We start from the raw sequence: 14,857 nt of genomic DNA on the forward strand, positions 1-14,857 counted from the left end.
ATAGAATATAACTGTAAAAAAGACAGATGGAATTTTAGGCATGCATGTTTAGTAGTTTTTTGTAGTTTTGTTCTTTAACTTTTTCTTTAAAGGTGTTATGTCCTGCAAAATACTCAGAAAATCTCACAGTGACAACATACTACTTGGACAAAATGGATGCAGTATTCACTAGAACTGTTGAGTATAAGCTATATGGCTTATAATATAAATGACATTAGTATTTTCTCTTGAAGCTAGTTATATTAAATAGCGTGTTATAATTTAATCTGAAGAATAAATTCAGTTTAGTGCAAGAGAATTCACTGCTTCTTTAACCCTTTGGTTTCCATTTTAATTAATCTGCTAATATTGAAACTCAACAGAGAGATACATGAATCTTCCTGTGCATCTTTTTAAGCTATTCAACAAATGGTCTTGGTAAAAAAAAATCACTTTTTTTATTGCCATAAAAACATTGCCCTTTGTTTAATTGAAATTTATTTTCCCTGTCCCTGTATACTTTAAGAATAAGACATTTCATTTATGTTTTCAAAACTGAATGCCTAAAATTAAGCCATCTATTTTGAGGATATACTATCTTAAACTAAAAGCCTTAGAACAAGAGAAATGTTACAAAGGCATGAAAATTAAGTATTAAATTTATGAAGAATAGTTATTTTACATAAGAACAAACAGGTCATTTTTGTACAGTAGCTGTTGAATCTTTCTGATTTAATAGTTGCTGTGATATCTTTTCGGTATCACTTATGAGTATAATACCCGTAAGAAGCTCATTGGCTGTACCAGCTTAACATATTTATCTTTTCAGTGGTTTCTCCTTTAGCTTTCCACTTGATTTGTTTGCTTGAAGATAAAAGTTCAGAGAGAGGCAATATCTGTCTCAAAACTAGTTGCTAGGAAACAGATAAGGAGAATGTTGCACTCAGGTTCATTTTACAAAATTGCTTTTGAAGCATTTGGTATTGGAATTTGGTCACTAGTCTTGCACATATTTTTAAAGCTTGCTATTTAGTAGAGACCTGCCAATAATTACCATATTTTTCACTCCATAAGATGCACCCCCTCCCCCCCCCCCCAAAAAAAAATGGGTGGAAATGTCTGTGTGTTGATGCCGGTCCTTTGATGAATAGCAGTCGGGTTGTGGCAGCAGTACTGAACCCTGCCTCTTTTGTCTTTGTCATTGCCCGCTTCTTCTGTCTCTTTTCTACAGTGCAGGAGTCAATAGGCAGATCTGGCACATGAGAGCACACCTATCCTCTCAGACTCCTGCTGATTTTTTTTGTTTCATTTTCCTCTAAACCAGTGGCCCCCAACCTTTTTGTCCCATGGCCCAGTACCGGCATCACAAAATGATCCACGGACCAGTACCAGCATCAGCACGCACGACCAAGGCAAGGCGAGCCGAGCGACCGGCCAGCCATCCATCCTCCGCTTCTCCCCGCCACCTTCAACTCCTCCTTTGTACCTTTGTCGATGGGCTTTTCGGGCTCTTTCTTAATCTCCTCCTAACGCGAGACTCCACCGCCATCGGGACGGCTCTTTGTTCGAAGCCGCCCCCCCCTCAACAAAACTAAGGCGCGAGGATTCCTTCAGCACCCAAACACCGCTTTCCAACCGATGACTGACAAGCTCACCCGGAAGCACTTTCTCAAGCGCCATCGAAACAAGATGGCAGTGCCTACTTCTTTGCGGCACCGTAAAAAATGATTCCACGGACCGGTACCGGTCCGGGGCCCGGTGGTTGGGGACCACTGCTCTAAACCTAGGTGTGTCTTATGGTCAGGTGCATCTTATCCTGTGAAAAAAATGGTAATATTACTTGTCTCACGTATCAGGTATTTGCAAGTCTTGTAAATAACTTGCATTACATAATAGGTGTCATAAAAGAATATTATTGTTGCAAGTAGAAAAGCACTAATCCTGAATATGCAGAAGAACCTAAGTCAGGAGATTCATTTATTCTAATTGTACTCAAAAGTTTTGATGATGGAATTCAAAATGTGTATCTTCTGTATGCATCCCTTCTGGGCTCTAGTCACGGACAGGATCTTGGAAACCAAGCAGTTTAGATTTCTTATATTGTGTGCTATGTAGATATATGACAGTACCTTTTAATTACCTAGAACATCTGGTAAGCACCTACATATGCATTGAAAGCATGAACCCATTTCAAATTAAAAATGCTTTAAAATGTGATATCTGAAAATATCTTTCAATGTATTGGAATGTTCTGATTTTTGAGTTATCTCCTCAGTTTCAAATTTGAAATGTTTTATGCCCCACTGTTCAAAACAACAAGAAACCACTAGACTTGGGTGGCTAATAAATTTTAATTAATAATCATGATAATGTAGGAATTATATAAATGGCACTAGTGTATATCATAGAAGATTGTTAACATTTGTCTGACTTTCAAAGAAATTTTGTTACTCTTGGTAATTTAACTTAAAACTTCAGAATTGGTAGTCAAACTAATAATTACAGGATACCATATAAGGGTTGGATTGTTCTAGCTTTCAGATTGAGATAGTAATATCCTCATTATTTACCTATGTGAAAATGACAATTTAGGCATCTATTTTGAAAACTGGAGTTAGTACATTTGTCATATTATACAAGTTGGTAAGCAAATATGAAGAATAAAACATGTTGACAATACAAAATAACAAATCTCATGCTTTTTAAAAATCTGGTGGTACTTACCAGAAAGCATTCAGTAAAGTCAGTAAGAGTCAACAGTGCAGAAATATTGCTATGCTAATTAAACCCCTGCATTCTGTTTAACTTACTATGGAACTGGCTTTTGTTATTGTTTTGCTACAGAGCAGAAATGCTGGCTTTTAAAATTAAAAAAGTGACAAGGTGCATTTCCAACTCTATATTATATAAATCTGGTACATTGGATCATTGAAAAAAACCCCGAGATAATCCATATATATTTTACCTTGAATACTTTCAAGGAAAATGTATCTAAAACTTCAAGCTTAAAACTAAAGATACTCTTCATCATTAGACATGAAAAATGTTTAACAATTGAGCATTTGGTAACCTATAATGCTAATATCGTTTAGAACTTATACCATTATTACCATTTCACTGAAATGGAAGGCTCTTTATTTTCAGTACCTTCCTTTATATTTTTAATTTATTCCTGTAAAAAGGACGAACTTGCAGTTCTGAAATAAAGCAAAGAAAAGTAATGTAAGTCAAGATGCTTTGTTTGCCCTAATACTTAAGTTGGAATTCAAAGTTGTTTATACTTTAATAGAAAGCAATGTTAAATAAACCACAGTGGAAAATATTTTGATATGTTTGTGGTATTTCTCATTTTAGCTGGAGCATATTCTGTGACCAACAGACATAAACATGGTTGCTCCATTAACTTGGTTCTGTATTCATGGACACGTGAAGCGGGGAAGCAGGTGGTCCCAATGTCCTCATTTCAGTAAAGGTTTGAGGTGTAACTTTTTAATGTGGACGGATATATTCATTATCCATTTTAGTGAAGTTTGGTGAAAATGAAAATTGCATAATAAACATTTTGAGTTGTACATGTACAAATTTTGGTGCCATGTTTTTTTGCCTTTGTAAAATGATAGTAATACAGTACTAAATTTGAAAAAATACTTCTTTTATAATATTTTCTGCAGTATAAATACATATACTCATAATTTTTTTTATAAAAACCTGTTGTTAAACTATACAATACATGAACGTGTAGCATGAAAAAGTGATATGCAGTTTCTTATTAAATACATGAATATGGACAAATATGTAGCATAGAGTCTTCAATTAAATTTTTTATTACAATATCCATGTTCTTGCAACTTTTTTGCAACTTATGATTGATACGTATTTAGATTTAGGCTGATTTCAGAATTGCAGGATTTAAAGAGAAAGTGTTAAGGATCAGATGAAAGATATTTCTTACTTTCTGGGAGACAACTTTAATATAGTCCATTGAATTTTAAGATTAAACAAAATTACAAATAACATGGCTCAATATGTTTTGTTCACTCCAGAATAACTCCAGTCTTAGCCTTTGTATTAAAAGAAAGAAAGAAAAAAAACTTTGCTAGATTGAGAAGATATCCTGTTTTCCTCATCTTGGCAACTATTTATATTCATTCCCATATATTGCATCAGTCCCTGAAGGCAAGACAATAGTTATACGTAACATGTCAGTCGAGGCACTAATTGCTACTTTCCGGCAAGGCATCCTGTAGAAATAATATGAAGTTTAGTATTCAAATAAGCTTCTTCAGCATTATAGTCTTGATCTATTGTGAACATTTTTAAATATCCCAGCATCTTTTGATTTAAAGCAAAAAAAAAAAAGCATTATTAATTTCCAATCATTCTAATTTTTGCAAATTTTTCAAAGTGCAAATAATCATTATTCAGAGTCATATCACAGATGTCAATGAGAAGATTTTCAGAATATTCCATCATGTATATCAGCAAAATTCTCCTAGTGAGCTATCCTAATGCTAGTTATTTTCTTGAAAAATCATTGCTCTTCTCTGGCCTTTCCAACCTTTAAGACTATCCACACTTTCTCTTTTTACAGTATCGGTCTTATCCATAGCATTAAAAATAATACTGATTCTTTGTATACTCCAGTATGTTTATTGGTAAAAGACAGTAAACCTAGTTTATTATTTTTTGATATAAAGAATATATGGGAAATATATTTTCTTAGATTCTTAGTATGCAACACTTCCAATTTGGGCTCACTAAATTCTCATAAAGATATTTGTTCATTCACTACTCAGTACAAATAAAAAATAAAATAAAAAATATATTTTATATCCTTCTTTGCTTGTGTGAGTAGAGAAAAGAAAGTGAGAAATTGAGCCAAAGAAAAAGAGAAATGTGCCTAATGAAATGACTTCTGATCTTCGCAGCACTTATTGGTCTGATTATTATCATTTGCCACCTTCCCAAGTTAATATCTTGGTTCCCTTCTTTCCATAAACACCCCCTTTTAATCTGCAGAGCCTGGTCTCACTGATTCATTTTTGTCCATTTTTATCAAATGTCCATAAAGGGCTTTCCAATCTTTTATAAAAGTAGCTACTGTTCCTCCCCTAATCAGACAAGTCAATTTAGCCATTTCAGAAAATTCTAACATCTTCACAGTGCACTCCTGCATCATGGGTATTCATTCTTGCATTTTTCTATCTTTATTCAGTATTCCGGTCCAAAGCTGCAATAGCTTTTCATCTGACTAAAAATGTTACCATTTCTTTAAAAAAACAAAACAAAACAAATTTTATTAATTTTCAAAGACAATACACAAACAAATAAAACATAAAAACATAAAACATCTTTTCTGAAAGCTGCTTGATCCCGGGTTAGATCTCTTCATACAGACACAAATTCATGTTCATTTTATATACCATTCCATATCTTATTACCATTTTCCATTTTCTATACAGCTTCTCACCACTTTTAACTTTCTTAGTTTTATTTTATTTATCTCATCTCAGTTCAGATCATTATGCTTATTATTCTTTGTCTGTTCTGTTACCAGCTATCTATTTATCTTTTCTCTTTAAACAAAATTTCTCCTGTACACTAATTGGAGTGTGATGCCTTTAACTCTTTCCCCTAAATTTATAACACTTAGTATAGTACATAACTTCCATTGGGATTCTGTTTAGTACATTCTAAAGTTACACATTATATTTTTAAAATAGAAAAATTTATAAGTATGTAATATAATTAAAACAACTATCCATGCCAATTCAAATCTATCATTAATATTAATATTCATTTAAATCTTAAACATTTTACACATTACTTTTCAATTGAATATCATACTTTTATGGGAACACTTATACTTTCCATAGTTATTTTCCCCCCACTTCACATCACTTATATTTTAAATCATTGTATCATTAAAATGTTCCCATTTCCTCCTACTTCAATTCTCTCATTTATTTCATTGCCTTCCTTTTATTCACAAAAATTTCACTAAGTTACACTGAATATTTTATCCCATTTTTGGATCACAGGTTGTTTCCAATTTTCTAACATTATTTCTAAGTACAAATATAACAATACAATCTTGTGTACCTTTGCAGAATCCCTTTTTCAATTAAATTTTACCAATTATTTCTAAATGAATCTTGTTTCTTTACATCTTGCTCTACACCATTGAGGCTTCTCATCCCTTCCTTCCTCCCTTGCTTCTTCTTCTCCCTGCCCTTTTTACTCCCTTGTCTCTCTACCTCCTTTTCTTCTTCTGCATTCCCCCTTTCTGTTGTTTTCTAACATATCCACTTTTCACCTTATTTTTCTCTTTTTTGGTTGTTTTTTTAAATCTTAAAGTCCCCTTTTTCTTTTCCTCCTTCTCCCTTTCTTCCCCAAATAAAGTTACTTGTTTATCAAAGATGGCTTCTTCTTTATCCCGATCATCTTGTTGCACAGTCAGTTTCTCATAGGTGCAAATCGCCATTTCTAAGAATTGAAAAACAGTGCCAAGAGAGTCTTTCCCTTCTTTTTCTTCTTTGTATTTTTTGAATTCAATTTTCAATTCATCCACAAGTGATGCCATTGTAGAGAGAAATTTTTTTTCCAAAACAACCACCCAAGTGTTTTTAATCCTTCAAAGATAATTTCCAAAAGTCCCAAAGTCACAAAACAGTCCAAATAAGCTGTTTCTTTTAGCACTTTCTTCTTTCTTCATTTTCTCTTTCTGGGGTTACTGTTTAGTTGCAAAGTTCCAGTTAAAATGTATCTTTTAGAAGTCTTGTTAGTATTTAATGATTCTTTAAAATTCTAGGCAATCTCCTCCTTACTTCCAAATCCTGTTCCAATTCTTTTCCTCTCCCATCCCACTTAAAGCAAAAATTTTTTTTAAAATGTTCAGAAATCCTTATTATCCCTTTAGCATTTAATTATCCAGTTTACCTATTGATGCCAAAGTGGATTTTTCCGATTTCTCATGCATTTCTGTTCACTGTCAACGTTAGGAAGGAGATTGAAAAAAAAGAACTTTCCCTTTTAACTTCCATTCGCTGCTTGTAAATCTCTGGGAACGATGTATCTTTCGCAGATTTTAAGTTCCAGGATACCTTCGTTGTTGCTTTGTCCCGGTCAGCAAAAAAACTTTAACTTCTTCTTAGCACCTCCTGCACTTTCTTTTCCGGCTGAGTGCTTCTTTGTGGCAGCCATTTCTGACCGCCGCTCTACCGCCTTCAGAAAAGGGGGTTTAGCCGGCTAGGGAAGAGAGGTGCAATTTCTCTCGACCCTGCCAGATCCCCCCTGTCTTCACCACCTTCTATGGAGGTGGCTAGCCCTGAAGCCAGGTGGCTCAGGGCACTCCAGCGGCGAGCGCAGGCAGAAACCACACACGATCACGGATTCCTGCCTGCCCCGAAGCGCTTCAAACCAGAACTCCTAAATGTTACTATTTCTTGTTCAGTGGCAGTTCTTTATAAAAGCTAGTTAACATATTTTCAAAAAGGATATAATATCAATTTTCCTAAAGTGTATTTATGAAGGAATTTTTATCTTGTCTCTTTAAGTTCATTTAGTTTTACATCATGGTTCCTAACCTGGATGGCCATTTGTTCAGGTATCTGGTAGTGAAGATGCAAGTTCAGTTTTGCCTAAAGTAGCCTTCAATTTAACTTTAGCTGATTCCTGTTGTGGGCGAACCCCCACTACTTTCATAGACTTGTCTATGTAATTGCAGAAGTAATGGTTCTTTTTTCTACATTCCAAAATTATGTGAAAACTATTTCATTCACATTTGCTGCTAAGAACCTTAAAATACTATAGGGATTATAAATTACATTCTCTTAGAATAACAGTTTGGATAATTAATCATAAACATACATGTATTAGAGCAAAAAAAGTCATTTGCTTTTTCTGCTAGAGAATTTTTTTCCCTAAAGTGCATATTTAAATTCTATGCGTAGTGTCAGGTGTAAAGGGACAGTGAAAATCTTTGCAAGCTTGTCTATAAAATTAGTTTTTATAATTTATATAAAAGTATTGGGGAGAAATAAAAAGTGAATCCTTTTGAAAATATATCTAACAGCTAATTGTTTAGCTGTTTTATAAGTATTCATATTGTGAAGTACAGAAGTAGACATATTGTAGCTCATTTATTGTTAAAGTAGTGAATAAGTTTAAAGGACATTGTCAGTATGAAATGAAAATATGGCACCATAATATCTGTATGTGCAGTTTATTTCTGCAGCAACTCTGAGGAAGTTTTCCCAATCTGTCTTTTAAATGGTTAAAATAATCTCAAGATCACTTTGTTGTGTTCTCTATTTTTGGATGCCAAAGGGTTAAAACTTTCAGCTTAGAGTTTTTTAGATTGATTAATTGATTGATTTTGTTTAGTGCCCATATGCTAGTATGTGAGGAACCTGTGGAAGAAATACTTCAGTAGCAAGAGTTCTGCTTAATCCCATGTATTGGCTATTTTTTAATGTAGGCATAGTTAAGAATTCACCTTTATTTGCAATTTGCCAAATTTTAAAGTAACAGAAGCCATGAGTTGACGATTTGTTTCTAGTACATATCATGTTTACATTTCAGAGAACTGACAGAATTACATTGGGCTTCAGGATGAAAATCCGTGCTTGAGAGTCCGTCCTTGAGTCAGGCGCACTGTCTCATGGTTAAGGTGGTCACATGATGTTGGCTTAATGATAATAAATTATGTGCCACTGCACTTTATGTATGTTAGTATAACTTTAGTCTAAATGTTGCCTGCAAATATGTGATCCCTTATGATGTAAGTTTCCTGTTTAATGCACCATTGCCCGTTTTTTAAATCAAAGAGAAGATTCTGAAACTATAAAAACTACACATGTCAATGTTTTACAGCTACGTAATTCGAATTGACTTGATTTTTTCAAGTAATCCTAGAAAGGGGGAGCTTTCCATATAGAAACTGCTGAAACTGCCACAGGTGCTTCTCCGAAAACCTTACAGTTGTGGCATTGAATGTTCAGTATCGCTTCCTTTCTGCACACAAGGCATACTGTTGAGGTATTTGTTGCGGTGATTGGTTTTAATGCTAATCTAGGAATTCAGATAATAGAATATATAGATTTGCATGCTTTTGCTTAGTCTAATTACAGTATCTCTTTTTATAATTTATAAACTAACAATATAAGTTTGAATATTTTTAAATAAGCATATTAAGAATGGAGACTTTGTTTTCTTAATGAAGAAATATTTTAAGCTGCAGAAACTCTGGCAGTTGCATAAATTATTCTTGGAGGCTAGTCTTCATATAAGCTCAACATCCCCTTTTTTGACAAACATTTTAGATATGTTTTGTTCAAAGTATGTGACATTATAAGTGGATAATTTTTCAGCTGACCTGTATGAGTGAAATGAATTTCCCTTTCTCCTTCTTTAGTAAACCATTAGAGAACTACCAAAAACTCTGGCAAAATAATATTCTTTTCCACATTTTTTTTTGTCTACAACTGTCTACAGGATACCTATGATTTATTAGAGTTATACCCTGCCTTTCCTCCAGGAACTCAAGACTATGTGCACTGCATTCTTTCAGATTTTTTTCCTCACAACAATATTATGAGGTCTAGAGGGAGGGACTGGCCCAAAACCACTCAGTGAACTTCATGACTGAGGATGGACTTGAACCTGCATTTCCCCAATTCAGCACCTTCACCACTACAACATGTTGGCTTTGAAATTTCAGTCATATTCTTCTAGTTATAATTAGCAGAGTAGCAATTTTTCATTGTCAGAGTTACTGTTCTTAAAGTAATTTGTGCTCTGCAGTCTTCGTTTTAGAAAAAGAATTCATTATAGGCTGTTAGATTGGCTTTATATGCAACTTTTAATTCTTTCATTGTTGAAAAGTCGCAATATTCATATATAATAAACAGCAGTTTGTTAACGATTGAAATTGTGAGGTTAACATCAAACATCTACATGTACAATAAGGTTCCTAATATAGTCAAAGGATGTCTGTTGATAATTTTAATAGGAATTGGAACTGCTGATGAATCTGTTTTTAGCTGAGAGCATTGCACTTTTTTATGTTCTAAATACTATATGCTTCATCACTGCCATCCTTTAATAGCTGGTTTATAATATTATAACAGTCTCAAATGAATCATGACCTTAGAATGGATGTCATGGGGACATAGCTAAGTGGAAAACCAAAACAGAAGAAGAGAGAGACCACAGATGAGAAGATCTCTTGGCAAGAATAACCATAGACATGAAGCCTCTGGGAGCAGCACATTACCAAGAGGAATGTGGATGAGGCAAACGGGCAGAAGTCGCTATCAAAGTTGCCCTTAGTACTGCATACCAAGGTATACGTGCACATCACTGCTAAAGATCAGAAGAATAGACATTTTAACTCAGATGAAATCTTTTTATCATGTATCACAGAGTTACCTATTCAACATATTTGAATAACTAGAGTTTGTTCTTTCTTCCATTTGAAAAGTGCAAATTGTTCTCTTCCTCCACCTTGTTACGTTTTTTTCAAAACATAAGAAAACTTTTTTATAAGCTGCTGCTGTTTAGCAGTTGTTGTCAACAATATTCTGTGCTCACAACAGCCTAATTTACCTGCAGTGTTTTCTCTAGAGCACAGGATATAGTACTGTACAGTGGTATAAATACTAAAGTAATTCTTGGATTAGCAAATTAAGTATTGTGCCACTTCAAGTGGATAGTTCAATCCCCTGAATACTGAATTTTGATACAGATAGTCCTCAACTTACTACCACAGTTGGGAGCAGAATTCCCAATACTAAGCAAGGTAGTTGTTAAATGAGTCACATCCAATTTTACAACTTTTATTTGCCACAATTGTTCAACAAATCACTGCAATTGTTAAATGAATCACATGGTCATTAAGCAGATCTGGCTTCCTCCATTGACTTTGTTTGCCAGCTGGGAAGATTGTAAAAGGTTGTCACATGACCTGAAACACGGCAGCTGTTACAAATACATGCCAGTTGCCAAGTGCCTGGCTGTTGATCACGTGACCATGGCGATATTGCGGTGGTTGTAAGAGGGAGGATCTGTCATGTCATTTTTTTGCAATGCTACTAATTTTGAATGGTTGTAAATTGAGGACTTATACACTGTGTTTCTGTAGTAGTCTGTTCTCTTAAGTCGGCTTTAGATACTACCATTTTTTAAAAAAAAATCTTGAACAAAAAATATCTTTCTATTCCTGCCTAAAATCTATTATTTTCAAGTCCACATTTTTGAAGAAACATAAGATTGAATGAGAAGAATTATTTTCAAGAAATTTTTGCAAGATTTCTTTTAAACTTTTTTGGGTGCTAAAGCTTAATGAACAAAAACCAGTTATTCTACTTTTAAGGCCTATTTTGTATACTAACAAGATAAGATAAATAGATAATCAGGAGGTATATATAAAGCTATAAATGTAAATATGTATAGATATGTATAGATTTATATTATGATATAAATGTTTGTTTTTCCCGTCTAAGCTTGTTGTCCAGATCTAAATTTGGATCGAATTAACACTTATTTATAGTATACTCACTTCATTCATCTGTCATCTCTTCTATGTACCTTGGTATAAAAATTGCTTTCCTGTTTAATAGGGAGAGAAAAAGCCTATAGCAGATTTTTGCCTGCTATAAAAAAAAAAAAACCTTTGTCATTGCTGGTTACTGTGTTTAAACTGTTACTTTCAAATTCTTAACTTTTACTTAAAAGTTTTAAGACATTTTCTTTTCTTTACCATTAGTGGTAAGGGAAATTGTATAAAAGGAAACCTACTTCCTTTTTATTCATCTTCGGCAGGGAGATTGCTTATTTTTGAATTTCATTTTCTGAAATAAATTTCACTGTTAATACAACTTTAAAACAATCTTATTTCTGATTCCCTTTCAGATCCACTTAGGAGATGTACCCTAATTTTAGAAAGCTGTTCTCTCTCTCTCTGTCTCTGTCTCTCTCTCTCTCTCTCTCTCTCTGTGTGTGTGTGTGTTTTCAAGTTAATATTGATTCCAGGCAACTGCCTGAACAAATCTCTGCAGTGTCCTTGGCAAGATTTCAGGCGTGATTTGCCATTGCTTTCTCTTCCTAGGGCTGAGAGAGGGTGATTGACCAAGGTCCCCCAGCTGGTTTTGTTCCCAAATTGGGATTAAAATTCATAGCTTCCCAGTTTGTGTCATGGTGTCTTAACCAGTTACCAAGCTGGCTCTATCTTTAGAAGTTATAGGTAAACTATACAGCTACTTCATAATTTTCTGTTGCACTAATTTATCTAACCCCTTTTCTAAACCATTTGCAATAGTGGTGGTCATCTCTTTCAGAATGGACTGGATGAATGCGCTGTATGATGAATTCCTTTTGCTCTGACTTTAAAACTTCTATCATTCATTTCAGTGGACTCCTCTGTTTGAAAACAGAAAAACCACCCATCTGTTTTCTTTCCATTGGGTGTACGTACTGCTATCAATTCCACCCCTCCCACTTCTTTTTCCACCAAGATTTACATTAGAGTTATTGAACTCTTTCCTCATAGAAAGCGGCTCCATTCTGTTGATCATTTTTCAGGTCACCGGGTATCTTGATTTTTGCTTTGCAGTTTTTTTTTGAAGAACTGTGACCAGAGTAGATAGATTGCTTTATCTAGGTGTGAAGATACTGCAGTATTGGCAGTTGCATTTTTCATTGCAGCTGCCTGCTAAATTGATACATTTCTTTATGCAGTATCAGTCCATAATTCCTTCTCAGATCAAAACCAGTCTGACAGAAAGTAGGAATAGTTCTGTTCACTTACTTGCTCTTTCTTATATCAGTGGTATTTAACATTTTAGAGCTCAAGAGTCTCAATTTTGAAATATTTTTTGTGCTATCAAAATTTTATTGTATTGATGTTATCCATATCAGTTATGCTAGCACTCAAATGACTTTTGCTCGTCTACAGATTTTATAATCCCATCTATCATGATTATTGCCTTAGTTTACCTGCTTCCTTCTTGAACAGATTAATCCAGGCAGTAGTATCTGCCCTATATATGCAAAGATATACAAATAATTCATTCAGAGCAGTTTCTCAATATTTTGAGCCACTTTTAGCATGTCTTTTAATTGTTTTAATGGTTCCACAGCCTTCCATTACAAGTCTCTTGTTGCTGCTAGAAATAATTTTTAACGTCTATTAGTATGCTCCTCAGAATCCTTTGCTGTATTTCTTACCATTTCTTGAAAATTTCTGTTCTTTATTGAGCAAGAGAATTTATGAATAAATCTCTGTTTTGTCTGATGGCTTCTTAGCATTACTCATTAGCTATATTGACTGGTCTTAGAACATTTCCAGAATTAGAGGAGACACTTCAATTGCCTTTTATTAGAGAGCTGGTGGTCTTTGGCTTTCATTTACTGCTTCCTTCTTACAATCTCCTGAGATTAGAGGTATTTGCTGGATTTGATAATGTTGTGGGTTTCTTGACCAATTTCCACTTGCATGAGATGTTAATTATTCTCACTTCATTACATCTGTAGTTCAGCTCAAAAATATATAGACCTTGCAGATTGCCACCAAAAATTGAAGTAGCTTTCATTAATAATGACTGCTTGGCTCGAAACATTTCCATCTCAGAATTCTTTCTAAATCTCTCTGCACTTTGAATTAAGCATGTATTAATATTTTATTCCAGACATTCGCTTCTATTATTTCGTAAATAACCCAACAGTCTGTTCTCCCATTCTAATATACTGTGTTGCTACATGATTTATATAAGAGATATACAAGGCACAGTATTTTGTAATTGGGAAAAAAAAGTAACTTCTCTGTGCTATTCTGTTCTACCTATATATACAGTATGTGTCTGTTCTGTCATGTTTTCAACAAGTATTTAATTGTTCAAATAACTGCCTGAATAATTTCAGTTTTAAAGCTCAAAATCTTAATCTATGTTCTACAATAATGGTTCAAAGAACTGAATAATGTTCTACCACTTATGATGTCACAAACTTTGATATAAGCTGCCAGCTTAGTACAAAACATAAACATTGGTAAGATATACACCTGCATATCTACTTTTTATTGTTAAGAAGAACTGAAATATTTTTGTGGTATGAGATTCTAGAATCTGCGGACTCTTATAACAATTATTTTGATTATTTATTTACAGATAATTCCTTTTAATCAAATGAGATGATATAAGACAGGAGTTGGATCAAATGTCTGAAGTTTGTATAAGGGTGAGATGCTTCAGGCTGCAGGCAAGACATTTTAGCAATTTCAGGCACTTAATTAGGAATTTTTATGGCACATAATGATTCTTAATTGTACTGCTTCCCAAATTTTGCTTAGAATGCAGATATGTGCTCAAAAGATTAGTGATATAATTTAAAATTGGATAGCTTAAATGCCCTTACTGGGGAAATGAGGGGAAAAACGCTCATCTTCAGAATTAGTAAAATCAGAAGCAGTCACCATAATATTTTTATTATGGGGTATAATTCAATATATTTGTATTGTGCAGCTTACGAAATGCCAGTGGCCTGACAGCAGCAGACCTTGCTCATACCCAGGGCTTCCAAGAATGTGCTCAGTTGCTCTTCAACCTTCAGAACTACCCATTAAACCATTTCTATAACAATGGCATCTTAAATGGGGTCCATCAGAATACTAGTCAAAGAGGGCCTAGTCGAAAACGATCTTTTGAAGACATGAACAATTTTGGAATGAAAAAAGCTAGAACTGAAGGTGAGACTTTCTGGATTTGTTTCACTCCAGTTGAAAAAACGGCAATAGTAGGTGAGGTAATCCTTCAGTTTGCAGTGAGATATCCTCAATATGTGAATGGCTTTATATTTCTACTCCAGACCCCTTGAATGATGC

At 34.1% G+C, this 14,857-nt stretch overlaps 1 protein-coding gene across 1 annotated transcript in view; it reads left to right on the forward strand.

Moving 5' to 3' along the window:
• Window positions 1-14,857, forward strand: part of ANKRD10 (ankyrin repeat domain 10) — a 32,052-nt gene that overhangs the window by 10,613 nt on the left and 6,582 nt on the right. The window contains exon 4 of the mRNA XM_026708393.2: window positions 14,499-14,722. Coding sequence (XP_026564178.1) covers window positions 14,499-14,722 — 224 coding nt within the window. The remainder of the gene's footprint in view (window positions 1-14,498; window positions 14,723-14,857) is intronic.

The sequence above is a fragment of the Pseudonaja textilis genome, chromosome 8 (genome assembly GCF_049901715.1).
Source record: "Pseudonaja textilis isolate UNSWEBS1 chromosome 8, rPseTex1.2, whole genome shotgun sequence".
NCBI classification, from domain to species: domain Eukaryota; kingdom Metazoa; phylum Chordata; class Lepidosauria; order Squamata; family Elapidae; genus Pseudonaja; species Pseudonaja textilis.